Source organism: Lutra lutra, chromosome 6, assembly GCF_902655055.1.
Source record: "Lutra lutra chromosome 6, mLutLut1.2, whole genome shotgun sequence".
Taxonomy (NCBI): Eukaryota; Metazoa; Chordata; class Mammalia; order Carnivora; family Mustelidae; genus Lutra; species Lutra lutra.
Window position 1 is genome coordinate 67,297,164 of NC_062283.1, and position 27,275 is coordinate 67,324,438.

The window sequence follows — 27,275 nt, forward strand, 5'->3', positions numbered from 1 at the left end:
CCCCGTGCCGGGCGCGCCTCTCACGCGGCTTGGGCTCCTCTCCTTTACCCTCGGACGCCTCTCTTGCATGTCTTCTGCACGCTCGCAGGGTCTCCTTTGTCTCTCTGTCACGCTTAGCACTAGATGTCAGACACGTGTCTTTCAGCGCAGCTGCCCTCTCGTCCTGCTCCCCTTTGGTTGCTTCCAATTATCCGACTGTCCCCGGGGCCAGCAGCCAGCAAGGTCCTCCTCGGCTGCTTCCTCGGGCATGTGACGCTGGTCCCGGTGCCCGGCTGGCGATGGCGTGCTCATGCCAGTGCGGCGGCCCATCGGCCTCGACCTCTCATCAGCTCTGAGTGCCTTGGAGGCAGACGGTGCTCCTCTCTCCAAGCCTCTCTTGTCTGACAAAGGGTAGAACCAGGGCCCATGGACAGTGCCCCACGCGCCTTGGCCAACCCAAAGCTGCCGCTCCGGTGACTGCAGCCGAGCCGTGCCGGCTGGGATGCGGGCCCAAACAGGCCCCTTGGTTTCCATTTCAGTGATGATCATAGCAGAGCCTCACACCGCCATCCCCGGAGATCAGATGGGTCCAAACAGGATCTGTCCAGGGACCTCTGAAAAGCAGTCCGTGGATTAAAGGAACAGAAGTTACACCTGTTTTGGGTTTTTTGTTTTGTTTTGTTTTGTTTTTTTTTAACGGCTTTCCTGGATGCCTGGGTTTGAGAGCAAGTTCTGGAATGAATTTTCAGTAGGCAGAGCTCAGGGACACAGACAGCCCCTGGGTGGAACAAAAGGACTGTGGGAAAAACGAGCTATCTGCAATCTAGAAAGACTGTGGTCCATTCGCGAGAACCGGCGACAGTGGAACGTGAGAGCCTCTACCAAGTCAGTAAGCGAAGCTGCGGAGGGAATGGCCGGGCTGCCTGTCGGCTGCTCTCACGGTTCCTTTCTACTTACCAGGTGTGTGTAGCTAAGGACAGAGGCTGCATCCTATTAACTGTGTGTCCAGGCACCTTGTGTGGGCCCCGTGCGCATATGCATGGAGAGCCTGTCAGCTGAGGGAGCAAAGGAACCGTTCTGTCTGTCCGTCCATCCCTCCCTCGTGCATACTCAGCCACCAAAAGCAAGGACTTAGTGCTCCCGCTTCTCCCCATCAAGAGCCCACGTCACTCTGGAGGTAGACATCCTGCAGCCACCCTGAAGAGCTGCTGAAAGTAGACACTTTCGTAAGTGGAAGGGCAAATATGCCACATGCCTCTGCAGGTCCCAGTTGAAGACTCTCATAGTAACGATTGTTCTTACTGCAAACTATAGTAGCAGCTCGTATTTACTGAGCAGTTACTTGGGAGATGTGAAGGAGAATCTACTCTCACCCACTTTTTAAGGATGACGGACAGCCCTTCGCCTCTAGCACTGAGGGAGTATAAACTGCGGTCGTTGCCGGAGAGAGGAGTTTGGTAAGATCAAAGGTCGGACATGTGTGCGCCTACCCTAAGATGAAGCATCTGACGCCTGTGGGTATTCTCTCAAGAAGCTCTCACACGTGCTCCGGGTATAAGAGTGAAGACGTTCCCAGCAGCACTGTTCCTACGAGACCCAAGCAGGACACCTCCCAGTCATCCATCCGGGGAGAATGGAAAAGCCAAGCATCACTGGGCCGTCATCCACGCTGTCATCCAATCACAGCATGTCGAAGCAAAGAAGCCAGGCACAGAAGAGTACAGAGAGTAGGATTATATTCATGTAACGTCAAAAACAGGCGAAAGTAAACTGTCATATACAAGGATGTGAACACGGGTGGTGAAACTTTTCTTTAAAAAAAAAAAAAGCGAAGGAATAATTATTATTAAAGCCAGAACTGTGGTTTCCTCGGGGTGGGGAGGCTCGGGTCAGGAAGGGCCGTCCTCGTGGAGGGACCAAGGGACACTGGCAGTGTTCCTGGGTTGTTGACCCTGGTGGAATCTACGTGGTGTTCACCCTGTAATTATTCAGCAAGCTGCACATTTACATTTCATGCATTCTTTAGGGCGTGGTTTCCCCAGTAAAAATGTCCTAAGCAAAAAGGAAAATTTGATGAGGAAGCTAGAGCTGAGCAATATTAAGTATTTTGCCCAAGGTCACCCTGATGGCGAGTGCCGGTCAGGATTTGAATCCCAGCAGTCGTTCTCTGAAAATATCCAGACTGCACTGTCTCCCAAAAGGACACACTAAGTAATAGTAGAGCCCCAGAAATGAGCCCAGCTCTGCCCAGCACAGTCAGATGTGGTAAGCACATGGCTCCTATGGGCACACTTCAGGCACCAGCCCATGCCAAATCTGGGAGAAAAACGAAGGCAGGGTCCGGCTTAGAGCTGGTGGCCGTCAGCCAGGTGAAGAGCAAGCCGTCTAAACTAGAGCCCAACAGCCCAGCGGATGTAGACCAATGCAGGGGCCGGGCCCGAGGAGGAGGCTTCCTCATCTATGAAATGGACCACAGGAGCCTGGCCCTTGGGACTGGAGAGACATGGACGAGATGGGGGGGGGGGGCGGTGGCAGGCTCCTCCGCACTCGTGCAGGGGACGTGCGGTGCGTGGGCTGGCCACCCGAGGGTCTGCACAAACCTGCAGCAGCAGGACAGAGAGTCTGCAAGTGGCTGCTTGAGCTGCCCTCCAGGACCACTCAGCGCAGAGCCCAGAGTGAGGCAGAATTTATTTACAGGCATCTGTCAGGCCAGTGAGTGTCTGTGGGTCCCAGTGCCATCCTCGTTCCCATAGCAACATGTGGCTCAAGTGAAGAAAAAAAACACAAAAACAAGGAAAGGGACTCATTTTGTTGTTGTTGTTTTAAAAAAAAACAAAAAACAAAAAAACTTCCTGGCCTGGTGGTAATTATTTTCCAGACACCCCCACCAGGTCTGATCTCACCCTCCCTGGCTGCCCCGGGGTCCTCCCCTTGTAGCATCCTCTAGAGGCTGTGCTCTAAGCCCCCAAAAGCAGGGGGCCCCCAACGCAGCCATAGGCTGGCTCTCTAGGCCCAAATTCCTACGCAGTCTGCATCAGGCCTGAAGCAAACATCCCAGAGGCAGACTCCAAGAGATGACAGAGCAAATGGACCAGTGAGCCTCTCCCTCAGAGAGCTCCTGACCTCAAGCTGCCACTTCTGCCAGGGAGCGGGGGATCCTGGCCCTCCAGGGGATGTCACATAGCAGTGATGGGGAAGGGAGGTTCCGAAATCAAACGTGCTCAGGAGGAGAAATTACCACTGCAAACCAGGCTTCCGACGGCACCCGGATGCCCTGTGGGGTGTATGCAAGGCAGAGGGCAGGATTGGGTGTGGGCCAGAGACAAGACAAGCACAAGAACAGTAGGGCGTTGGCACGGACAGGTCAGCCTGGCTGGCACTGTGAGTTTGCGGAGCCTTTGCCCAGGTCCCTCACTACATGGACTTCTTGAGGATGGAGATGGTGTCCTGGTATCTTCATGTCCCTTCACCCAGCCCTGTCCCCCACAGCATAGCCCCTCCATAAATCAGACCAAGGGCCAGAGCTTTAGTGCAGGGTTCTGAGGGAAATAAGCTTTTGGGAACCCTCTATGACAACTTGCATCTGAGGAATGCGGGAGAGTGGACGATTGCACCAGGCTGTAATCCCCATGACCTTGGAGAACGGCCGGCCCATAGCTCTGGGTAAGTCTGGGACATGGGCAGCTGGGGCTCCATGTGCTGGCCTTCCAACCTGAGGGGGCACAGTCAGGCTACTTGATGCCCTATCCAGCGGGAAGGGGGCCTTGGCAAGGCCACACCTACCAGGTTCTACCTGGGAACTGGAACATTTCCCCTTTTTCGTTTCTTAGTCTTTTTTTTTTTTTTCCCCCAAAATAAAAAAGATACCTCTAAAACTCCAGGGCCAGAGTAATGACGATGAGAGAGTAAACTGTTCTCCCTGGAACTCTGGAGTGTGCACACAGAAAAATATGGTAACCAGAGTTTGCAGGGCTACCTGGGGCGATAATGTATTAGAAAGGCTCTTTTTCTAGGACCTTCCAAGCTGTAAAGTTCCAGGGATCTGTGGGAGCCCTGGCCTATGTGAATATGGGAAAGTAGAATTGGAAAGTTTAAGAACTTGCCATACCTAAGCAATGTCACCAGGAATCATATTCCTACACCTGGTAGGATTAGATGTGCAAAACAGTTTGGACATCGTATCACCCCTAAGCAATTCTGAAAAAGTATTGTTCACAATCTGGAAATGTCTCCCATTAACAAAAGTTTTCTTAACTGAAAACCAGGTTTTGGGCTGTTCAGATGAACATAGAGCTTTTGCTTATAAAAAGGGATGTTTTGTTGGAGAAACTTGGACTTAAATTTCAGAGGAACAAAAAGTGAAACGTCCCTGCAAGAGAGACACCTATGCGGTGCTCCCGTGGTAGGTGTAAGAAAGATGTTCATTGTCACCGGCATCGGGATCCGTGAGCACTTGCTGACCGTGGGGTGGGTGCAGGTGCCGCCGCCACAGACGCCAGGAAGCGGACGGGCTCCAGAGTGGTATCACCCAGAAGCCTCGTCTTTGTGCCTGACTTACGGGCAGATATCCCTGAGAGGCGATTATCTATTTTACCAAGATATGTCACCTTGGAAATCTAAGTCGAAAGCTTGGGTCAGGAATGCTATTTGTATCGGCTGGCATGAAAGCAGTCGGGGAAAATTACTCAGGAGAAACCAGAAAAGCAAGGTAGAGCCATGGATCAACATTTATTAAATTTTCCCCATTTTTGCTACAGTTCACGGTGGACTCAGCACAGCCTGGGAAAACAAGCCGGGGCTTCTGTGCGTCTGAGGGCCTTGAAGCCCTGTGGCGCACGCCGTGCTTGGGGAGGCCCAGTAATGAAAGAAGGCATGGCCTGCAGCCGGCCGAGCCACCAGCCCGAGCCCCGAGCAGAGGCCCACACGTCTGTGCGCATCCTTTCCAGGTGGCTCCCGGAGACAAGAACGCCCCAGACTCTCTCAAACATGTCGAGAATTATGGCTCCCGGAGAGGAAAGGCAAAGTGATAATAAACAGCAGCTACAAAAAAGGACACCCGGATAGTGACTCAGGCTGGGTCGGACTCGTACACACAACTACCTTCCAAATTAGCCAGCTCCTCTCGGGGGATAGATCCAGCGGCCGTTGAAGCTGGTTCAGCGAAGGTGCCCCTTTGTGAGCAGCGGCAATCAAACAGGCTAATGGGATACATGATTGCCGGAAAGGGGCCGGGAAAATGATGTGGTGGCCGCGGTAATGGTTTTGCATAAATCAGTAGTATGACTCTGCCCTGTATGCCTCATTCGCTTTTGGTCACATCCTTTCCGAGGGCTATTGCAGTCTTGGGAAGGTTCGTGGGAAAGCAATGGAATGACAGGAGCTTCTGAGCAAAGAGAAACCCAGGATCTGGCTGTTCCCTCTAGAGGGAGGCAGAGGAGCTTGAGGGCACGGCCTGCAGGGTGTTCACTCTGGAGGGCAGCCTGGACCCCCCAGTCTCCCCCGGTCTTCCTGGTCTCCCCGGTCTCCCCTGGTCTCCCTGCGAACAGAGCAGAGGCCCTGCAGCCTCTCTTGCCTTGGGCACTTCAGCAGAGGGTTCGAGGCCGCATCAGGGAAGGAGCCAGTTTCCCCACAACAGGCTCACTCTCCACCCCTGCTCCCAAGAAGAGTTGGGCCCCTCTCTGGGTGCCCAGGTTCCCAGGCCTGTGCGAGGTGATGGTGGTGAGGCACCCGGGCTCGGGGCCTGGCTGGCCGTTGGCCTTGTGCTATGTTGGGTTCAGGACCAGCACACTGTTCTCCAGAAAGGGGAGCAGGCTTAGGAGCTGCTCGGCCCTTGAGGTTGAATCCCACCACTCACTCCTGGGACCTTGGGCGCACTGCCCTTGCCTCCTCTGCAGAGAAGTAAACTCATACCAGCAGGGGCGCCCCTGCGCCCCATCCCCCCTCTGCCCCATCTCCCCTGCTCAGCGCGCCTGGTCCGCCTGGTCAGTGTTTGTGGTCCGTGGGGTGCTTGAAGTTTAAAAAACAAAAACAGGGAAAGGATCTGAAGGCAAGGACAGGCCCTTGGAGGCTGGCTGAGCCTAGAGCTCCCCGCCCTCCCACTCCCCAAGACCCCGCTGCTGTCCACTTCTGTAGCATGGCTGGCTGCCATCTGTCCTTCCAGAGAATCTTTCCAATCACTTCTGACCCTTTTCTCTCCTGTGTCCGTCTCACCGTGTTTCTTCTCAATTTGGGTTATTCTTCCCTTTAAAAATGACTCTTTCCCGTTTATCCCAAATCACTGAAGTCTACCTCAGGGGGTTTTAAAATTTAAGGGTTTCTTGTCCCTATCTTCTTCCTTTAGACACTTTCTCCCCTTTTAAGCAGTTTTTATTATTTGTATTCCTTTTGTAATAGTTTTAATTGAGTCATTTTTAAAGAGCCGCCTCTGTCCGGAGCCTCTAGCCTCCTGCCCAGGTCTGGCCAGCCCCTCAGAGTGCTGCCCCGAGCCATGCCCCCCACTGCCCCCCACCCATACCCTCCTGCTCTCTCCCTCATCACCCTCCGCTGGAGAGCTCCAAGGGCCTCCCCTCTCCTGCTGCGTCTAGGGCTCCCTCCTCTGGCCTTTCCTGCTTGGCTGCCTCAAGCTTCCCTACTCAGCTCAGGCATCTCCTCCCCCAGGAAGCTCCATTCCCTACCCCCACCCCACCCCCAACTACCCACCCCCAGCTGGCAGGGCACTCCTCTGTGCCCTCAGGGCTCCCTGTAGGCCCAGAGCCCCTTGCTCATCCATAATGTCTCTGCTGTCCCTACAGGATGGTGCCCCTCTGAGGAACCAGGAGCCACGTGGTGGGCATGCAGGAGGCACCTCGTACATGTTGTGGAGTGAATGCATGAATGTGCTCAGACCTCCTGACCTCCACACCCCAGTCACACGCTTCCTTCAGCCACTCCTACCGTACATGTAGGACCTGCTCTACGCTCTATGCCTGGTACCCAGAGGCACCCTTCTTATCCCGACTTCTGCCTGCCCTCTGCCTGCTCATTCTAACTCCCACTGCACATTTGACCTCTTCGTTGACTCCAGCCCTGACCCGTCTTCCCATTTGTAACTCACCCTTTTTCTCTTAGAACCGTCAGCACACAGTTTGTGACTTACTAAAATTAACTGTTTCCTGTATGTTGCCTTTGAATCTGGCAGAGCCTGCTTGGCTCTCCGGAGATGCTTAGGGAACCCACACTGAAGTTCATTGGTCCTTTAGGGACACCCTTGGGTCCCAGACTGAAGCTTAGCATGGAGGTAGCCCTGTCCCTCCTGTCTGGTCCCAGGCACACCCATCCCGGGGCTGCAGGGTGACATGGCCAGGCAGCCAGCAGCCGGACATCCATGGCCTCCTGTCTTCCCTAACTTGGTTGGAAGGGCCAGCCACTGGTGGCAGGGGAGCAGTGGCTAGGATCTCTGGAGAAGGAATAGCCATGGCAGAACATGAAAATGGCCCATGGAGATTGCTGTCACTGTTACTAGGCATGTGGGGGATAACAGCCATTTGCACTATTACTTTAAAAAACCGGTTGGTTAAATGAACTAAAGATGGTTGTGCAGTTCACATCACCCAAGTTAGAGAAGAGAGATGTGCAGGCTGGAAGTGGGAATGGCAGCAGCAGGAGGGCAGCAGGAGGCAGGCCAGTGAGCATTTCTTAGGTGCCCATGGGCTCTCCCAGCACCATGTGGAGCAGAGCCCCTGCCCCTCAGGCCAGGGACGCTGTGGGACACTTTCTAAGATGAGAGGCATACTCCGAATGGCCAGCCTATAGTGTGTGGCCCCACAGAGACGCTTTCTAAGTTTATTTTTCAATCTAGAATTGAAACACGGATGTGTTTATTCCCGTGCAAGGCCTGCGTGGGAGAAAGGACAACCATGCCTTGGTCCTTGAGCCCCAGGGCTGCTAAGATGGAAGGACAGAGGCAGGAGCGGGCCAGGCTCTGGGGCGGGAGGCCTGAAGCCTCACAGGGCCTGTGAGGCAAGATCTTGCCTGGAAATTCAGGGCACTGAAAAGCTCGCAGGCACACAGGGAGGGAAACCATGTGGAGGAAAGGTCACCAGTCAGTGCATGGGTCAGCATCAGGCCTGTGGAATAGCCTCTGGAGAGCTTTGGGCCAAGAGCGCGGGTTGCAGGTTAGAGGGCGTGATGGTGCAGGGTACGGACTCAGGGTCAGAAAGGGGGAAGGTGCAGTAAGTGCAGCGTGCACACATTTCCCTTCCAGTAGGTGAGACGCAGGCTCTGGGGACAGAGTGTGTCCGGACTGGACTGAGAGAGAACAGGATGTCAGTTGGCTTACATAGGAGAAGCTCCAGGGAGAGGCTTGAGAGAACGTGTGGGTGGGATTCCAGGCAGCGGAGGTATGTTCTGGAGGGGGGGTGCCCAGTGTGCCCTCAGCAGCCCCACCCACACTTAGGAAGAGGAGTGCTCCTAAGGCCAAAGAGACCATCACTAACCCGCCAAAGTGTGCTCTTGTCACTTGAAAAGCTTAAAGAATGTTAAACTTGGAGAAGAAGAGGTTAATAGCTACCACGCAGAAGATGTTCAGGTTTGCCCTTCATGGCACAGGTCACAGCTGATGGCCCGGACAGTTCAGAATCACAAAAGGCCCTCCCATCGGGCTGTTGCTGGGTTAGCACCTGCAGATGGGCCCAAACGGGAGATGTGCTCCAACAGAGAGGAGGGGAAGAAAGGAAAAGGGAGGAGGACGGGGGTGACTTGGCACCTCGAGGACCCCAGGAAGCACTGTGGCGAGAACAGGGCCGGCCTAAGCTTCAAGGAGAGAAATCCGCTCCCTCTAAGAGAACCCGGCTCTGCCAAAATGCACAGGACAGACCTGAGGACGTATGGCCTCCGTTAGTCTTCATATTAGAGTTTGAGATGTGACATTTGAAACAGCGGTAGAAAAATGAATTGAAGTAGGAATGGGGGAAAATAGTGATGCAGGAAGGTAAGCATAGAATTTGTATTTTAACTACAATCTCACAGCTGCCATCACATTTGTCTTCTCCTCTGTGAGCCTGATTCTACAGTAGAAGGTTGTGTGTGTGTGCACACGTGTGTGTGGGGGGTGTGGGGCATGGTGCACATGCTCGAGCCGTGGAGGCCACAGAGCCCCTGGGACGAAGGAGGGACAATTCTTTTTACCCCCCACCCCAACCCCTGCTCCAGCTGCGCCACCTCCCTCAGGGAAAGGGGCAGGTGCCCACCAGCCCTGCTCTGTGTTCTGCCCACTCCCAGGCTACCAGGGCCTTTAGCGCTACAGACAGGCCCTTATCCAGGAGCAGACTCCCCACACGCTGGCAGATCCAAAGCTGAGCAGCTTCTGTCCTGCCAGCAGGCCCGCAGAATAAAGGGAGCCAGGCAGGGCGATGGCTGTTTTCCTGGAAGTGCTGGGTGCCCCTAGTTGGTGTGTCCCACCCTCACGGGCCAGAAGGTGCCATGCCCCTGGGCCACATGGTCTGTCCACGCAGGCTCCAGGGTCCCACCAGCCAGTGCAGATACCACTACAAACCGAGTTCACTGAGAGCGCTACCACTTCCCCCATCTCACTTGTTTAGCGGAAGCCTGGAGACAAAAGGGAGAAAGCCTGGGATCAGGTAGTGCCCTATCAGCTGTCGGAGAGCCAGCGCTCTATCAGCTGTCCATCCAGGAGGCTGTAGTCCGGCGGCTGGGTTTCTGCCCCGACGGTCCCCCCGCCACTGTCCCATCAGCAGCCCAGCACACCAGTTCGTTTAAGACCCTCTGGCACCATCAGGCCCCTCGGGAAATGCAACTCACCCCTAAACCCCCTTCCAGCTGAGGCTTCTAGCCTCCCGATCACTGCCCCTGCCTCTTGCTGGGATCCACCACTGCCAGGCCCATCCTCACAGCCCTCACTTTCCCCAGTGAGCCTGTGCGGCCCTTCCTGCACCCCAGCCCCGCTGCCCCCAGCTGCCTGGGCTCCAGCCTCTTGGGCTAGCTCATCCCAGAGTTGTCCCACTTTGCTGAACTTCACCTCTAACAAGTAGTCAAGGTTGATATGTGTTTCTCCTGAGTCACCCCATGGTCTATAGCTCCTCCTCTTGGCCTCTGTGACTTCCTGCCCAAAGCTCTCCCCCATCGTTGAGGATAGCACTGTTGACCTGGAGCTGACCACACCACCCTCCATCTGCGGGCCGCACTGCCCGCATGAATCACACATCCCACAACCCGTCAGCAGCATGTGCACTTTTGAGGCCAGAGTCTTTGTTATTGGAGCTGACATACAGGCGCAGCCCCGTGGGAAGTGCCCCGTCTGTGTTCGCGCGATGAGCAGGTTCTGGGATATTCCTCAGCAGAGACCTCGCCAGCCCCGTGGAGTTGGATCTTTCCCTTGGACACCACTGGCCCTTTCCTCCTAAAGTCTTTATCCGAGTTATTCCCCTTGCCTGGAACACTTTTAACCCCAAAATGCCCCCTCTTTTCCTCCAAGCCATGCCTATTCACTTTAAAAAGCACTCCCTTGAGAGCTTAGAGTCTCCCAAGGGCAGCAGCAGTGGCCTTCAAACATTTTGTTTGCTTCTCCCCTGGAAGAACTTGGGAAGAAAAGTATAAGTAACCCACTGAATATTTAAGGTTGCAAAGTAAAATATGAAGTTGAAATACAATTATTTTTATAAATATGAGGTAAAAAATACACATTTTTATAAGATGGAAGATGAGGAACCAATTATTAGGAATAAATATTTGATGACATGATTCACTAAAATAGATTTTAACCCACTTATTGAATAAGGCACACCAAATCCGAAAGTCATCATGCAAAACCTTCACTCATGGGTTTTAGCCAGCGTATCTTGAAGATGTTTTAATTCTGGAAAAATTCTCAATTATGTTTAAAAAATCACATGAGTCATGAGTATACCTCACTTCTGAATTCGGAACCTCTCCCTGGGCAGAGCTGCGCCCTCGCGGGGCCCAGCTTCCCTCCAGTGAGGGCAGCAGGGTGGTTGTGAATTCAGTCACGTTCTCGGGCAGTCTGAGCATGTGCAGGCACTGAGGATCTGGAAATGGATTCCCCTAAAACTGCCACCGTGCTCCTCAGAAAGTGGCTTGGCCAGCGCCACACCAAAGACCACCACTGCCCAGGAGGGTCGGGGGCGGGCCCTGGGGAGCTGCAACCCCAGAAGGGTCTGGGTGTTGGTGGAGAAAGGAATCTCTGCCCGGGAGGGCGGGCCCGCTTCCCTAAAGGCCCAGCTCTGGCTGAGCGTCTGGCTGTCCCTTGACACCAGTGGAGACCTGCACACCGCCGGCCGTGTCAGGCTCACACCCACACACACTTACATGGTGCCTCCCCTAGCAGCCAAGCTGTGCCCCGTCCACACCGGCACCGGCCCAGCCCTGAGCGAGGAGCCCAGGCCCTGGCCCAGGGACTCCCTGGCTGTGGCTGTGCTTCGCCGCTCCCGAGGGGGGCTGTCTGTCCCGCGCCAGCAGTGCGTCCCCGACCCGCCCGGCCCACATCAGGGTGCGGCGTTCCCTTCCTGAGGGCCCTGTTGGGGCAGAGAGGGAGGGACCCACCTGGACCCCTGGAGACAAGTCTGGTCCTCCCCTGGGGTGACGCCCTGCTGGCTGCTTATTTTTTAATATCAGCTTTATCGACCCATCAGTCTCGTATGGCGCGGCTCACCCATGGGGAGCGCGGCGCAGGGTTTCAGCAGAGCCACCCTGTTGGCCGGCAACCCAACTGCCAAAAGCAGGGTTCATCCACTCATTCAAAAGGAAGAGCTTGGGCGACGAGAGTAGCCCGGAATGGAATCATCCAGTGAGAACATTTAAAAGAAAGATTTTATTTATTTACTTGACAGAGAGTGCACAAGTAGGCAAAGCGGCAGGCAGAGCGGGGCTTGATCCCAGGACTCTGGGATCGTGACCTGAGCCGAAGTCAGATGCTTCACCGACTGAGCCCCCAGGCGTCCCCACCAGTGAGGACACTGTACGGGAAGCCATGCCATACTGCCTGTGACTATAGCCCATCAGCCCTTTACTTCTGTCTCAACCGACCAAGAGCAGTGTCCCACCTCCTTGTCGCTGCCCCGTGGCTGCCTCCTGGGTGCAACACCTACCGTGCTCACAAGGCCTTTGCTCTCTCCTGCCAGGTGTTCCACTGCGTCCACTTTGAGTGTCCGGAGCAGCAGAGCAGCCAGAAGGAGGAAAGCAGCGAGGAGTCAGGGCCTGGGGAGCCCAGCCTGGCGGGTCCGCAGCTCGACCCCCACGCCCTGCAGGCCCCTGGGGGCAGCTCCCTGCCTTCCAGCCCCGGCTCTGCCTCTCGCTCGCCCAACCGGCAACACCAGTAAAGGGGGCGCGGACATGGAGGCATGCGGTGGGCCCTGAGGGCAGGGGCCAGGACTGGCATCCTCCCGGGAGGGATCTCTGTCGCCAGGCCCTCTCCCCTCCTGGGAGGAGCAGACGGCGCTGGCAAAACAGACACAGGACAGGCTTTCTCCCAAGGACAGAAAGGGGCCACTTTGTTCTCCTCTCAATTTGTTCAAATCAGGCTGGTCTCCAGGGGGAGAAAATAGGTCTTCAATCTTCATCAAGTCCACCACTAACACCCTACCTCTCTAATCTAACCCGGGCAAAGAGGCCACGGTGGACGGGCCGGTGTCGGAATGCTGTGATGGCACCAAGCTCAGGAGAACCCATCAGGCCTTTATTACCTCCGGGCACCCTTTAGGAAGTGGGTTTCCGTAGAGTGTTTACTCTTCTGGAACACATTGCCCTGGCAACTAAATGATTTTTTCTTTCTTTTAGTTATTGTCCATTTGCTGAATCATAGGTGTTCCAGATCTTTTTGAAATGCTCAAACAGCAAATCACTTGTTTTATTCCCTTTTGATGCTGTAATTTTCCTTCTTTAGTTTTGAACGGTTAGGCCTGGGGTGGAGCGGAGAAAGGCTGTGCACAGCTCCTGAATGAGGCACAGATGCAGCTCGTCATGGCACCGGGGCTGACAAGGAAAATCTTCTGAGGAAGTTAAAAAAAAATACACAATGAGCAAATCAATCCGAGGACACTGGAGTTAATAATCACTCGAATTCCTGAGTTATTAACCTGTCATTCCTGAAACGTACCCAGCCTTTAAGCTTGGGAGGCTGACAAGGAAATGGTTATTTTTGCCACCTGCTAATTTCCTGTTCCTGAGTCTGTAAATGTATCTGTAAGTCCGCAGCAGCTTCCAGTAGGGCTGAGCCCGCCCCTGAATCACCACCAGTTAGCCGGGCCGTGGGGACAGTAGGCCCCTGGGCCGGCAAGTGTCAGCAGCGTGCTCCTGGGGCTTTGCAGGGTGGTCATGGCGGTTCAGTCTTCGCTGTGTTTCATCCCCAAACCTGACTACCCGGCCAAGGTTGAGAAGAAAAAGTAGTTCTAAGAAGCTTTTCTCCTCATCCTCATGGAGCTGATCTCTGACTGCCGCGGCCTGATGGGGCTGTGCTCCCTCTCCTTCCTTAGTGCTTTCCAGCCCGGCGCTAACTACCCTTTGTAACGTGCTCAGCCTGCTGTCTGGGGTTCGCTCACCTCCGGAGCCCCGCCAGGCTGAGCACCGCGGTCCCCTGGCCCCCCCAGACGCAGGCCCAGGTCCTCTGCATACCCTGTGACCCCCACTTGGAGGAGGGTGGGCTTACAGGGGGTTCCTTTTGGGGTCTTAACGCTCACTGGTTGCGGGTGGACACAGAGCCCCTCTAAGTAAATGCTCTCGCCAGTGTAGCTTGGTCTTGAGTTATCTCTCACTATGGGAACAACAGCGGGGCATCAAACCATAGGATTAAACCGGAAGGTGGGCTTTCTGTTTGAACAGGAGCAGAAGGAGATAGTGGGGGAGGGAGGTGCAGGGTGAGGAGCCACAGCACCGCCCATCAGCTCAGCTCGCTCATCTCACCCCTTCCCCACTGTGTAGGGCAATTGGAACCCCTGAGGGGTGCCAGGCATCTCACAGGAGACGGGAGGCTCCCATGACAGATGGCAGTGCCACTCGCTCGCCATGGGTGGCCGCGCTGTATGACTTGGCCACTGCCGTTGTCAGCATCCAGGACGCGGTCACCAATTAGCAGGAAGAATTCCTGTCCACTCGGCACTTCCTTACACAGTGCAGTCATTACCCAGCAGGGAACAGAAGGAGCCAAGAAGCCAGCGAGTGCAGAGTTCAGACGCCTGGAAAGTCTCCATTCAAGGGTTTCTTTTTAAACTTTGAGGTCATCTGTCCAGAGATGAGTCCCTGGGCTTGGCTGGCACTGCTGACCTGGGAAGAGGTGAGTGGGCTGGTGAGGACCTGGAAGTTCCAGTCCTCTACCTCCAGACCGTTGGTCCCACGGGCCCACCGCACACGCCACCAGGCCAGGTCTGGCAGCTCCGTGTCACATCGAAGAGGCACAGGCCGAGAAGCTTCTGCACCAGACCCACATGTGGGTGCCTCCTGGCCAGCAGCTGGCTGCCTCTTCCTCTCCCCTGTGGATCCCTTTCCTCGGCTCTCCTTGCACATACTTGCCCTGAGGGCTCCCATCAGGGGATGGGAGTTTGTCAGATAAAGAAAGGAAGGGGAAGATGAGGTGGTGGCACTGGCCTGCGGCAGCAGGGAGGACAGGGACATGGCCTCCTTCCCACCCCACAGCTGTGGCCATCAGGTCCCCGCACTCGTGTCTCCTGGGCCTGGCGGGAGGCCTCGCTTGCATGGAGGCCCACTCTAGATCCCAGGCAGACACCAAGGAAGCTCCGAGAAGCTGCTCTGGTCTACCTCCTGTTACCAGGCCAGTGGGCTCTGCCTTCCATGATGGGCCTTTTAATTTGGGAAGCAGGGGAGGTGGGGGGCTCTTTCTGCAAACCCAGTCAAACTGTGGGGCCCCAGACAGACACGGCTCTCCAGAACCCTGGCTGGTCCTGTGGAGGACTCCTCCCTGCTGCCAGCTAGACCAAAATGGCCCCCACACTTGAAGAGACCAACAGAGCTAAATGGGAGTGCAGGTGAGACAGCCCGGCCCACAGTCGGGCGGGGTCCCAGATGCCTGGAGGGTCCTCGACCCAGCGGAGGGTGGATGCTGTTCCCCTGTGAAGTGTGAGGAAGGAGTCACAGCCGAGTCACGCGGGGCCGGGGCACATGAGGGCCCCTGCCCTATGCGGGTACAGACTGCATGGTCTGAGGAGAGGTCAGGCGAAGCCTGGCCCTCTGTGGGGACCGATAGCTGGGTGCTGGTGGCCTCTGGCCCATTATTGTGATGCTTCTCAGTTACTGTGAAACAACACCCTCGCAACCACCATCCAGGTCAGGAAACAGAACATGGCCAGACCCCCTGCCCTTGCCTAAAGGCCATGATTTTGGGGAGAGTAAGAATCCACCGCACTGGGGCTTTGGGGGATAGCCTTCGCCTCCTGACAGCTGCTGGGAGGGCCGGCTGGGGTGACACTGGGCACCGCAGGTGGGGCCTGCATCCACTGTCCGCGTGCTCACGGGGCTGGCGGCCTACTCGTCAGATCCAGCACTGCCGATCTGAAGCAGGGTAATAGTATGACAGGCGCGCCCACACGCACACACTTGTTTTCCCATATTCTCAGTGCTTTTTCCTGTTTCACTTCCGACTTTCGTTAGAACCATGAGCTTGTGATGGATGTGGGACTCTTCTCAACTGCTCTTTAAATTGTCACTTTTTAATCTTATTAAATGAAGTGTCGATTCCTGACAAATACATTAAAAGTGTTTTATTCCTAGAAGAGTTAGGAAAAGAAATTATTTTCAGCAAGAGTGGGATGTGTTTGTTAGACTGATTCCTTGGCCCAAAAAAAAATTTTTTTTGAATTGTGCAGAAATTGCTCAGTAGTTATGCTGTCGCCCCAATTGTCAAATTGCTGTGCAAATGGCTCCAACCCAGTCAACTTCACCCTTTTTTTTTTTTTTAGAAGATAACAAAATTGTAATCACTTATTCTTCCTAGAGACTTAGAAGAAAAAGAAGGTATAATCTGCAACAGAAAGCAGAGCATCCTGTGTGCCGAGGGTCACTTGGGAAAAAAGAGAGGGAGCGAACCCCATTGCGGGCTTCAATTAAGAACCTTCCTTTGGACAAGTTAGAATGGTGTCAAAAGAGGGAAAGAAAATGAAATGTGTCTCCTTCCAGGAGTTTCTCCTCATTAGCGCTGTCTTTCAGGTGTGCCCGTGTCAACTCTGCCTCCTGCGCAGGTGCCCTCCTCTCAAGGCCAAAGGCCGGGAGGCGCTGGGCAGGGCGGCCACTGTCAGTGTGGGCACGGCGGGCGAGGGCCAGGCTCCCTGTTTCCACCGCTCCAGCCATCGATTCTGTGTGTTTGTCCTGACAAGGGCTCCAGCAGGAGTTCAGTGCTCATTAGTGGCCCGAGGAATTTAAAATGCGGCTCATGGTTCTGTACCACTATGGTTTTTATTATGATAATATTAAATTAGAAGTCATCTGGGTGCCTGGTGTTTGCTCAGGACTTTCTGGAAAAGGGGAAGGGAACGGTTTAGATGGCATGGAGGGCAACTAGGACGCTCTGTTTCTCTTCCTCAGAGTGGACCAGCCAGCCTAATTACCGAACGGGATGAGGGAATGCGTGGGCAGGGTGGTGAGAAGGGCTTGCTTGGAGGATGGACCCGCTTCCCATTTGCCTCAGCCCTGGCTAGCCCTGTGCAGTGTCGTGGGGAGGAAACTGGACATGGTGACTCTGCAGATTTCCATCAGACTGGCTGGGGGGCCGTGCTTCTCCTCCCTCTGCATATGTGGGAGCTGCTCAGACGACTGCGAGCTCCTCCATGGGGACCGCCCCCCAGGTCCCTTCAGGCAGGACTTCCCGTTGGAATGCGGCCTGGGACCTACCTCCGTCGCAGGGGTGTGGCGTGGAGCAGGTGCACAGACCAGCTTCCCATCCCACACACTTTGAATATCCCGGTCTCTTAAATTACTCGTTAAAAAATATAGTAAAGTAGTAATGCTCTTGGGATAATATTCCAACCTAGCAGGAGAGACAAAGGTGCCCTCATTCTCATCTGGTTCTGAGTCAATCTTGACTTGGGCCAGGTCATTTTCTCTGTGATCGACTCCTTGCGCGGGGCGATAGTGCCCCCTTACCCCTGCCCCTCAGTCCTCCTTCCCAGCATCCGGCCCCTCCCAGACAAAAGCCAGATTGTGAAAGGGGCCCTCCCATCCCATCAGGTTAGTTTTTTTTTTTTTTTTTTTTTCAAAGAACTTAAATATTACCCAAGGGGCCTCATGGCCTGAAGATTCACAATCATCCACCTATAATTTATGGTAAGTGTCTCGAGCATTTACCATTTGCATCCTGAGTATTTATAGCCCTGAGCCAGGAGCCGTGGGAGGAGGAGGAGAAGGCCTCCACCTGCCTCCACCACTGTCTTCTGTTCGGCTGTCCCTGCAGCTGGGACAGCTGAGGAATGCCACCTCCAAGAGCTAGTGCAGGGGGGCTCCATCACGCCTAGAGCTGAGAAGCACCAGCTCTGCCCAGAGAACAGCTAGTGCTACTCTGAGCAGAGGAAAGATGGGCAAGGGTCTGAGAGACTTCTAGGGAGGGGATCTGGGTTCTGGGGCTTGGGTTTCTGTGGATGCCCTGGGAACACCAGTGTCACTACTTCCGTCCACCCATCCGTCACCAAATATTCACGTCCTGTCACATGAGCCCCAGGGTTTGTGGCCCAAGACAGGGTGCGGGGGCAGGCTGGTCCTCCCATGGCTGCTTCCAGCCCCATGTTCCAGGTCACTCCTCACCCACATCTCCGTTCTCCAGGGCCCCGGTCCCAACTTCTGTAACAGTTGTTCCCTCTAAGACCTGCCCCAGGCTGTGGGGTTTCGCCATCCACAGGGCCAGGCACCTCCGGTGAATTGGGAGAAGCTGGCAGGCAAGATCAGCGGGGGCCCTGGGCCAGGCCTACTGTGGCCTGGAGGAACAAGCACTGGGCCGTTACCCAAGGGCCTTGGGGCCCAGCCTCTCCCTGCCTTGCCCTCCCACAGGACAGCTCAGTCCTCAGAGCTCCCTTCTGAGAGGCAGCGGCCACTCTGAGGAACACCCAGAAATCTCCCTTTAACTCAGGTCCTGAGGCCACCCCAACCCCAGCTCCTGGGAAAGCTGGAGGGGAGGTGGGCCTCACGCTCAGCCTCCAGAGGGGGGTGTGGAGAGGGTAACAGGAGTGCCTCAGGGTTGCTGTGTGGCCTGACCCACGAGCCACTCTTGCCAGACTTGTGTGTACCCTGAATTTACTGGAGAACACCAGCCTCCTCTGCCTTGGGGTTTCTGGGCTGTGCTGTTCTCTCGCTCTCAGTGCCCTGTTTTTGCTGGGGGCCCCACATGGCAGGACGCTGGCAAGTGCATGTGAACCCCGGACTACGACCCCACACGACTGCACTTGGCCGCCTCGGACCTTGGCCTCGCACTGAGCTCGTTGCCTAGAACAGCCTGGGATGGGTAGGCATGTGTTTTCTTTTCTGACCCTGCACTCAGGACTCAGCATTTCTCTTTGAGGACGTCCATCCGGTGGTGTTAGTGGAGTGCTGTCAAGGCCGTTTTGAAACTGGATTTAGGCACTGTCGTGTGAGCAAACCCTCTTAGTTTTGCTCCTCTAGAACAGACTGCATTTCCAACGATTCCTGGATGTGCTGAACAAGACAAAAACCAAATCCAGAGAGACTGGGCTTCACAACGCAGCTGCTCCTGGGTCCCCTCAGGCTGTAACCATCACCCAGCCCGGGCCCTTTTCTCCATACTGGGGACGTAGCAATGACCAACGAGCACAGAACAACAGGCCCGTGTCCTGCCTTCATGGCCCTTAACTGGCTGAGGAGGATGACAGACGACAGACAATATCCATGAGTCTGTGTGTGGCTCACGCCCAGGTGCTCATGGGAAGGAGAGGACTAGAAGCGAAACCAGGAAGGGGCTAGCTGGGCAAAGCCCTAGGGATAAGGGAGAGACTGAGGCCCTCCAGGGAGACCTTTCCAGGAGGAGGAGGAGCGGAGGGGAGGGCCCTGCTTTGCTGGGGGCTGGTGTGGTGTAGCCTGGTGGGGCAGGGGAGGGAGCAAGGCCCAGGGTGACGGGCCTGGGGGGCAGGGGAGGATCCCAGGATCCTTAGAAAACACTGGGCTCTTGTCCAAGTGACATGGGAGCCAGTGAAAGGTTCTAAGCAGAGGAGAGCCCTGGTCTAACTCACACTGTTGTCGGGCTCCCTGGCTGCCCTGACTGGGGAATTCCTGCTGGGAGAAGGGGTGGGAGCAGGAGGGGCGAGGGCTGTTGCAGAAATCCAGGGAGAGATGGTGCTGCCTGGACCAGGCGAGCTCCAGGGGCTGTGCAGGCAGGGTCGACAGGATGTGGGGGTGGGTGCCGTGAGAGAAGCGGCAGGGTCAAGGTCAACTCCAAAGGGGGTCACCTTCCCAGAACTAGGGATAGGGCAGGCAGCTGAGGACACACGGGATTGGTCCAGAGAGAAGGCAAGGAAGCTCGACAAACACAAACCCTAACAAGTTCTTAAGAAAAACAATACAGAGTGTACAAGGTGGCCCAGTTCCTACTGGTCAGTCTGTGATGGAGAAGCAGCTACCTCTCACTTATCCTAGCCCTAAAGGTGATGACTTATTCTGGTACAGCAGCTCAGCAAAAGTTAGGGGTTGAACTGCTTTACCGCAGAGAGTATCGGTTTGCAGGAAATACTCAGGATTGTATTATTACAGGAACCAGGACATGTCAGGATGGCCATGTTCATTTCAGCTTAGCTCAGGGGATAAACTGCCTGGGTTTCTGGTTTTGTTTTCTGAGCATGGTGTGGAAAGTCTGTCATGGTTGTACCAGGTTTTTCTTCTACGAGTTTGAGAGGGGTCCTGGAAACAGTCCACAGACCACAATATATAACAATCCCCTGGAACGTGATGGAACGCCAGGCCTCCACCCACGCCCACAGATCCTGACTCCGGCCGGGATGGCCCAGGGATCTGCATTGTCAGGCGCCCCACAGCTTTGGCCCTGACAACCCACCCGGGCCTGCAGGTACACGGACCTAGAGGTGCGAGCAGCTGGGACCCCAGCCCGGAGCTGAGGGCTGCCGAGAGTCCCAAGGTCCCCACAGTGTTATGGAGCTGGGCTGCGATCACCAGCAGGGCAGAGACTGGTGCTGGGCTGAGCCCTGGAGCCCCAGCAGGCAGAGCCTGGGGACGTGAGAGCAAAGGTGGCTGAGGGACCAAGAGGCCCTGTGCCTGAACACCTGATGGGTACAGCCTACAAGGAGGGCAGTATCAGTGGGGCCCATGCCCCAAATGGTTCAAGAAGAGAAGAGGGCTGAGGACGCAGGGGACTTAGGGGGCGCCTGATTCGGGTGGAATCTGGTTTTCTGGAATTGACCACCTCTGAGACAGTACCTGAGGCTGGCTGTGAACTCATGTGGGTACCTGGGATCCTCACTTTCCCTTCTCAGTGTTTCCAATCCTCCTAACACACTCTATTTCCATTTTACCGGACTTCAAGGATAGCATTCGCCTGCCTCTGAGGGTCTTAGCTTTTCTTCCGTTGACAAGATTTTTTCCACCAGCGACCAATGGTTATCTTATAATACCTGTACCCAGGATACGCTTGCCCAGGACTTGGAAGGATCAACCCTTCCAAAGTGACTACACATTTTCAGTCCCTTCACATGTCTGTCTGGGACTGCCAAATTTCCAGTATATTCTACTTGTTTCACCTATTTAAATTTTGAAGACCTTGGACTCTAAATTCAAGATAGCGGACAGCTAGTTTGGAGGTGCCTTGACTGAAATGTAACATGTCCAGTAAGAAAAAATGAGCAAACACTGCCTTCCCCTCCCTCTCTCTAAATCATAAGCAATGACCAAAAAGAGGGAGAGTTTGCAAATAAAAATGACCAGAGTGGAAAATAAGGTGGTGATGCCAGAAACTCAGGAAATGGTGAAAGATAAGCAACACAGGGACCGCCTCCAACCACGGAGAGCTTGCTCTGACACTGACACACACATGGCACAGGGCAGACCGAGCACCCACACGCCAGTTCCTAAGGTGGTTTGCGTCTCTGCTGGTGCATCCTACATGTAGCAGAGGCGAGGGGGGCGCTGCGCGGGGGCCTTATTCGGGGCCCACCCAGCACCCAGAACAGCAGATGGTGCCCCTCCAGAGGACAATGAGGATGAAACAAGCCCGTAGGCCACAGGCTCCTGGGACAGCAGTGGGCACGTGGTAGGCGTGATTCCACTGGCCTAAAGCCGGGGCCCTTTCTGTCTGTACTTCCGTTGCTCCAGGAAGAGTCCTAAGCCCCATGTCACCCTCAGGCACTTTCCCACAGGCCCCGGCTCCTCTGTCCACGGCCTCCTTGGCACTCCCTGCGATACTCCTCAGTGCCCTTTGGACACGTGCTCTTCAGAGCATCTGAGCTGCGGCCTGTGAGCACATCCGACTCGGGGGTGTGGTGCTTTGGGGGATGGGCAGGCCCTGGGGCAAACTGCTGACCTTGTGCAGCTGTGGGGAAACCCCAGCAGGTGGAACAGGCCCTAGCCAGGTGGACCCTGGAGAGCAACAGGAGACACCGGGCAGCAATGCTCCAGACCTGGAGACCGCACGGATCCGCGGAGGCCTTGGCTCTTCTCTCCTTCATCAGTTCCTACACAATGTGATGTGCCACCTTGGTAACCTCTTTTCCCAGTAATACTCCCTGGCCCTGGAGTCACTCTTCTCTCACTTTTTTGAATGCTGGCTGGCTCTAATCCTTGGTGAATGCCCACCAGCCAGAACTGTCCTGACCACAACGGGCTCTAAGATGGCAAGTTCCTCTGTCCCAAGGCCCTGGTTCCTCCACATTTGGGTCTTCCACCTGTTCAGACCCCCCCCCCAGGAGGGGCAACCCCTGTCCTGCATCCCGCATCTCCATCCACAGCAGTGACCTGCTGCCCAGGAGCAAGGCCGGGGTGACTGGGGACTGTGCCAGTGGCCTCGAGGTATCCTCAGGAGCAGCTGAAATAAGTCAACACCTCACCACGTGTGTCACCTGGCTCCCATAAGCCCTGCAGTCAGGAGTGGCCATGCCACCACGTCCCTCCCAAGTCTCTGTCATCCCCACGCCACAGGCTCTGGGGCACATGACCCGGAAGTGCTGTCTCCAGGGTCGGGTTGACAGCTGGAGCATTACTGATTCAGATGTGTTTTTCTGTTTCCATCAAGGGTCCACCTCAGCTAGGGGCTGCTAGCCAACACCTGAAAGCCTGAGAGCTGCCGGGTGAGTGGTAAAATTTTCCACCTTCCCCAGCAAAGGCCCAGGCCAAAGGGAGTAGGTCCCTTGGCAGAGAGGCACTTGGGAAAGGCCCAGCTGGACAAGAAAGGTGTCCTGCCTCCAGGCCAGGGCTGCCATCCCCTGCTGCTGGGGCTGACCAGGTGGAGGGTGCCAGAAGGACCAGGTTAGGTCACTGCTGAGGATCTCAACGAAGGTACCAGAATCCCCTGCTTCATCAGCACCTGCCTGAGTCCGTCAGCATGGGTGCCGTCACCCCCAACCTAACACCCCACCCCCCACCCCAACTGCTGTCTGGCCCACTGTCCTCTGCTGTCCTTGCCTGGCACGATGACTTCTGGGACCTCGCACCCTCCCAGAACCTGGATGGCTCAACCCCACTTGCAGTCATGATGCCCAGGGGGCTGAGTGCTCCCTGCCAGATGTCACCTGTTCGCATCACATCATTGCAGGCCCGCCGTCCCTGGAGTTAATGGCCTAAAACAAGTTATTTTGTTCACAGATCCGTAGTTTAGTCAGGGCTCTGTGGAGACCGTCCATCTCTGCTCCCCTTGGTGTTGTCCGGGTCAGCCAGGAGGCTGGACCAGGTCCCCTGAAGACTCATTCACTCCCAGTGGGCTTGGTGAGTGCCTTAGGGACGCAGGCAGCTGGGCTGCTGGGCTTCTCTCTCTCATTCTGGGCTCTCCACATGGTCTCGCCAGTGTGAGGCTTCTGGGTAGCCAAACTTTTTTTTAATTGAAATGAGAACAGAAAATCCACTCTCTTAAACAAACAACTCAGTGGCATTTAGGACATCTGCGATGTTGTGCAAAGAGCTCCTCTGTCTGGGTCTAGAACATTTTTGTCACCCAAAAAGGAAACCCACCCCCAAGCAGCAGTCAGTCCCCACTGTCCTCTCCCCATGACCCCTCGTGATCTGCTTTCCATCTCTGTGGCTCTGCCCATTCTGACATTTCCCTTCAATGGAATCCTATCCTGTGTGACCTGTGACTGGCTGGTTGGACTCAGCCTCATGTTTTTGAGGTTTATCTACACTGCAGCATGTGTATTTGATTTCTTTTCCTGGCCGAATTCTAGGACTACACCCCCATTTTGTTTATGGTTCCATCCCCTGGTGGATGCCTAGGTAGTTCCCACCTCCGGGATGCTGTGAACGGAGCGACTGTGAACATGTCTGTACGCACACGAGTGGCTGCTTTCAAGTCTTTGGGTGGATTCCAAGCAGTGGAACTGCCGGCATATGGTAATTCCAGGTAACCTTTTGGGGAGCCCCAAACTGCTTTCTGCACTGACCACATCACTGCACATTCCCCCCCAGCAATGTACAGAGGTCCAAATGGTTTCCCCATGCTTGCCAACATACTTTCCAGTTTTGGATCATCACATGTCAGCCCTGGGATGCCGAGGTACACGGTGGGAGTGAGCCGTCAGAGCTTTTCTCCTGTGCCTTTCAGATCTAGCTCAGAGCCGAACTATCGCGCCTGCTGTGTGCTCATTGTTGGAAGAGCCAGCAAGCAGCCAAAGCCCACACCTTTTGAGGGAAAGGCCTCCAGTCTTTAATGGGAGGAGTGTCAAAGAATTTAGGGGCCAGTTTTAAGTCACAAGATCTTCATGACATTTCTCAGAGGGCCCAGGAACACAGACCAGCACACCGCTCCGTCATCGAGAGAGTCTACCAGTGGAGCCAAGTGGGCCCTGCTACGGAGCCCACTCACATGCAGACTCCAGCCCATCTCAGCCCGAGACAAAGGGAAGGGCCTTTAGGCCCCCGGGTCATGCTGGGTTACTGTTTCCTACCCAGCTTCAACTCTCACCAAGGAAAAAGTAAAGACAGGACTACAAAATTAGGCTCAGAGATGAAGAATTAGAAATCACGGCAAATCTCAAAGTTGACACATACCCAGACATCAAAAATGCTGGAAAACCTACACAGCTGTTCAGCGACCATGGCATGTGTCTGTGATGCCTGGCCCTCGCTGTTGGGCTGTGCACTCCCTGATCACCCTTCGCAGGAGAACGAGCTCCTGAGCCTGTGTAAGAACAGAAAGCCTCCTCAATCTTTCCTCCAGCGTGGCTGACCAAACTTGGAATTACTGATACTTTAGAAGAGTTTGTTTCATCTTCACAGCTCATGCGGGCAGGGACATTAAGTTTTCAGAACCGTTGTCGAATGTGGGGCAACCATGATTGGGTTTCCTGAGCAGCTGTGTAAGCTGCAGGATTCCAGGACATGTCAAGAATTCCCAGACTAATCTTTAACCTGCTTCTGCAAACAAGGAACAGCGCATTCACAATTGGGCGTGGCTGCCAGGCCAGCGTATTCCTCCAACAGGAGCAAACTTCCACCCTGAGCAGGCATGGTTGAGAAGCAAATCTTCCTGTTTTTGAGTTTATACATCCAACAACTGTAAGAATATTCTGCACACTAGCTTCTGGCTCTACATGTTTCAAATCTTGTCTCTCCTCCATTGACTCCCATCATTCAAGTCACAACATGGGTGATCAGCACGGAGGACAGTGTGTAGTCCACACCTCAACTTAGTCTGTTGTGTGACCACCGAACTGCCCTGCCCTGCCCAGAGCGTGTTTCCCCCGCCTAGTCCGGCATGGATGGCACCATCATGCTTCTGTCAGGCCAAAGCAATGAAGTCACCTACAGCCCCTCTCGTTCACCCATGGCCCATCTGTCAGCAACTCCTAGGGTCGCTACCTTCAGCCTGAGTCCAAACTCTGACTTCTCGGCCCGTCTGGTGCCCTGAGCTCTGTGCCACCACCATCTACCTACCGCCTGGATTATCAAGTAGCCTCCTGGGCCTCCCGTCGCCTCCCTTGCAGGCTGTTCTCCTTTACAACCCACACCTCCAATCCTGGGTGTTCCCCATCTCAGATAAGAGCCCCCAGACCCTGTACTTCTTATCTCCCCCACCCATTTTGTATCACACATTTATTCCCTGCTTTTGTCCCCTTGCCCACCACAACAGACAGTATTTTTGGTCCTGACTGTATCCCTAGCACCTGGATTGGTGCCAAGCACATTCCAGCTGTTCAGTGAGAGCCCCCACAGCCAGGGCTCTGGGCTGGAAGGGCCCCATACATACAAGGTGTGCACCAAGAGCTTCTACCTTTAGGAACTGTGTCCTGGCGACTTGCCCTTTCCTTTGGGCATTGTGTCACACAGAGTAGAACCCCACATAGATCCCCTGCCCCTTACCTCTTCCTGCTGTCTAGCGGGCCTGGGCCTGTGTGGTCCAAAGACCACAGTTCCCCCTACCGTGGGGGTCAGTTCATTCGCACATCTGACCCTGTGGCCTCCCTGCTCCCAAAGCCTTCCACAGCCCTGGCCCATCAAACCCACACTCCTCCCTGCAACAGCTCAGGCTCTTACCAGCCCAGGGAGGAGAACAGTACAGGGTTACCTGACGAAGCTGGGGTGGGAAAGAAGCGCTAGGAACAAAAGGCCCAGCCTGGCCTCCCGGTCTGTGGACCCAACAAGGTGTCACGCATGAACCCATTACCCACAGGAGTGAAACTCTGAGTCCTGGGGAGCCTCTCACTTGCGAACAGTTTAATTGCTCAAACCCGTGAGGCCAGCCCCCCATAGCCCAGAGGCCGCATGTGAGCCCCAGTGCCGCATGCCCCTTTCCAGCCTGGCCCTGTCCCGCAGGTCCTGAGGCAAGCTATCAGTTTTATTTTGTCCCATTTGCCAAAGCCCACCTGTGTCCCCACCCCCTTTGCTCCTGGCTTGCAATCCAGTCACTGACCGGGAACAAACACCTTTATAGGTAAACCCAGGAACAGGATACAGGTCAAGGGAAATGAATCTGCTGGGTGTTCTGGGTTACATGTAACTGGGACAGCACATGAGCGAGGTCTACACCAGAAGCTCCCGGCTGGCCTGGCCAGAATTACCCCGAGTTTTCCTCAAGTGCCCAGTGCACAGGAAGTGCTCGATGAAGTGGGGTAACATGTCCCAGGGTGTGGTGGTAATGAAAAGGCCCCGTGGTTTAAAAAAAAAAAAAAAAAAAAAAAGCCCTGTGTCACGTGCCACAATGCACCAGCACCTGCATCTTTCACAGCGTCTCTGGCCAAGAAACCCAGACTCCACTCTGCATCACCGGGGCTCCTGAGCCTCTCGAAGTCCTGACAGTCTGGGAGCGCTGGTCCCTTTCCATCATGTTTAAAACTTTAAAAAATTGCTACATATGCATATAGTTGTAGGAGTGGTAAACACATGGCTCATCACATTCCCGTCCTCCGTCCCCAGAGAAAACCACTGAACTTAGCTTTGTCCTCTACATTTACCTCCACATTTCTAAGTAACATGCTTCTACTGAGCTCTTGAATTTTCAGTTTTATGCATCATCTGCTGGATTCCTACTATGGTCAATGAGAACTTCACCCCATCATGCTCTGCACATACGTTCCCAGTCCCCTTAGGAGAGTTCTGTTGTCAGTTTTTGCCAGAGCAACATGCATCATCTGTGTGTTTATTATTCCTATGTAATCACAGCGGAGTCATGTAAGGCCTATGGTTCCTCTTCCTTAGTATTTCTGTGGCATTAATAAACGGTGTATTTTTACTTGCTTAACTTTCTCTGTCGGACTCCTGCCCGACCCCTGGGACAGAAGCTTGGATCAAGTGTGGTGCCTTCCAGCCCTACTGGACAGCAGGCAGACCTCAGCCCTGGCTGCCCAGTGCAGTCACTTCCCGGCACTCTCCAGTGTCTCCAGACCTCCACATTTATCTCTGCTTATTCCTCTTTTCCTGGAGCCTTCCTTCGGGCAGCTTTGAGAATGGGTGCAAAGGAGGGGATTTTGAGGCCACTGCAGACTTTTCCTGGGGGCTCTCTCATTCTGGCACCTGCTTGGGGTGCTCTCTCTCGGTAAGCCCCTTTGGAGCAAGCAGGTTCTCGGTTTGCCTTGACCACCTCCTCCCACACCCCCTCCCCACAGTGGGCTTCCTGTTCCTCACTGCCACTTCCCTCCACCACCGGTCTTCTTGCCCTAGGCTCCTGCTGGCATGAACAAAGCCTC

At 54.9% G+C, this 27,275-nt stretch overlaps 1 protein-coding gene across 4 annotated transcripts in view; it reads left to right on the forward strand.

The window, feature by feature from the left end:
- BTBD9 (BTB domain containing 9) overlaps positions 1–26,830 on the forward strand; it is a 435,224-nt gene extending 408,394 nt beyond the window's left edge. For 2 of the 4 annotated variants that reach the window (XM_047735013.1, XM_047735014.1), the window contains exon 11: positions 12,114–26,830. In XM_047735013.1, coding sequence (XP_047590969.1) covers positions 12,114–12,311 — 198 coding nt within the window. In that variant the 3' untranslated portion in view covers positions 12,312–26,830. The remainder of the gene's footprint in view (positions 1–12,113) is intronic. The other 2 variants (XR_007128303.1, XR_007128302.1) reach the window with 2 other exon arrangements.
- Positions 26,831–27,275: the final 445 nt, after the last annotated feature.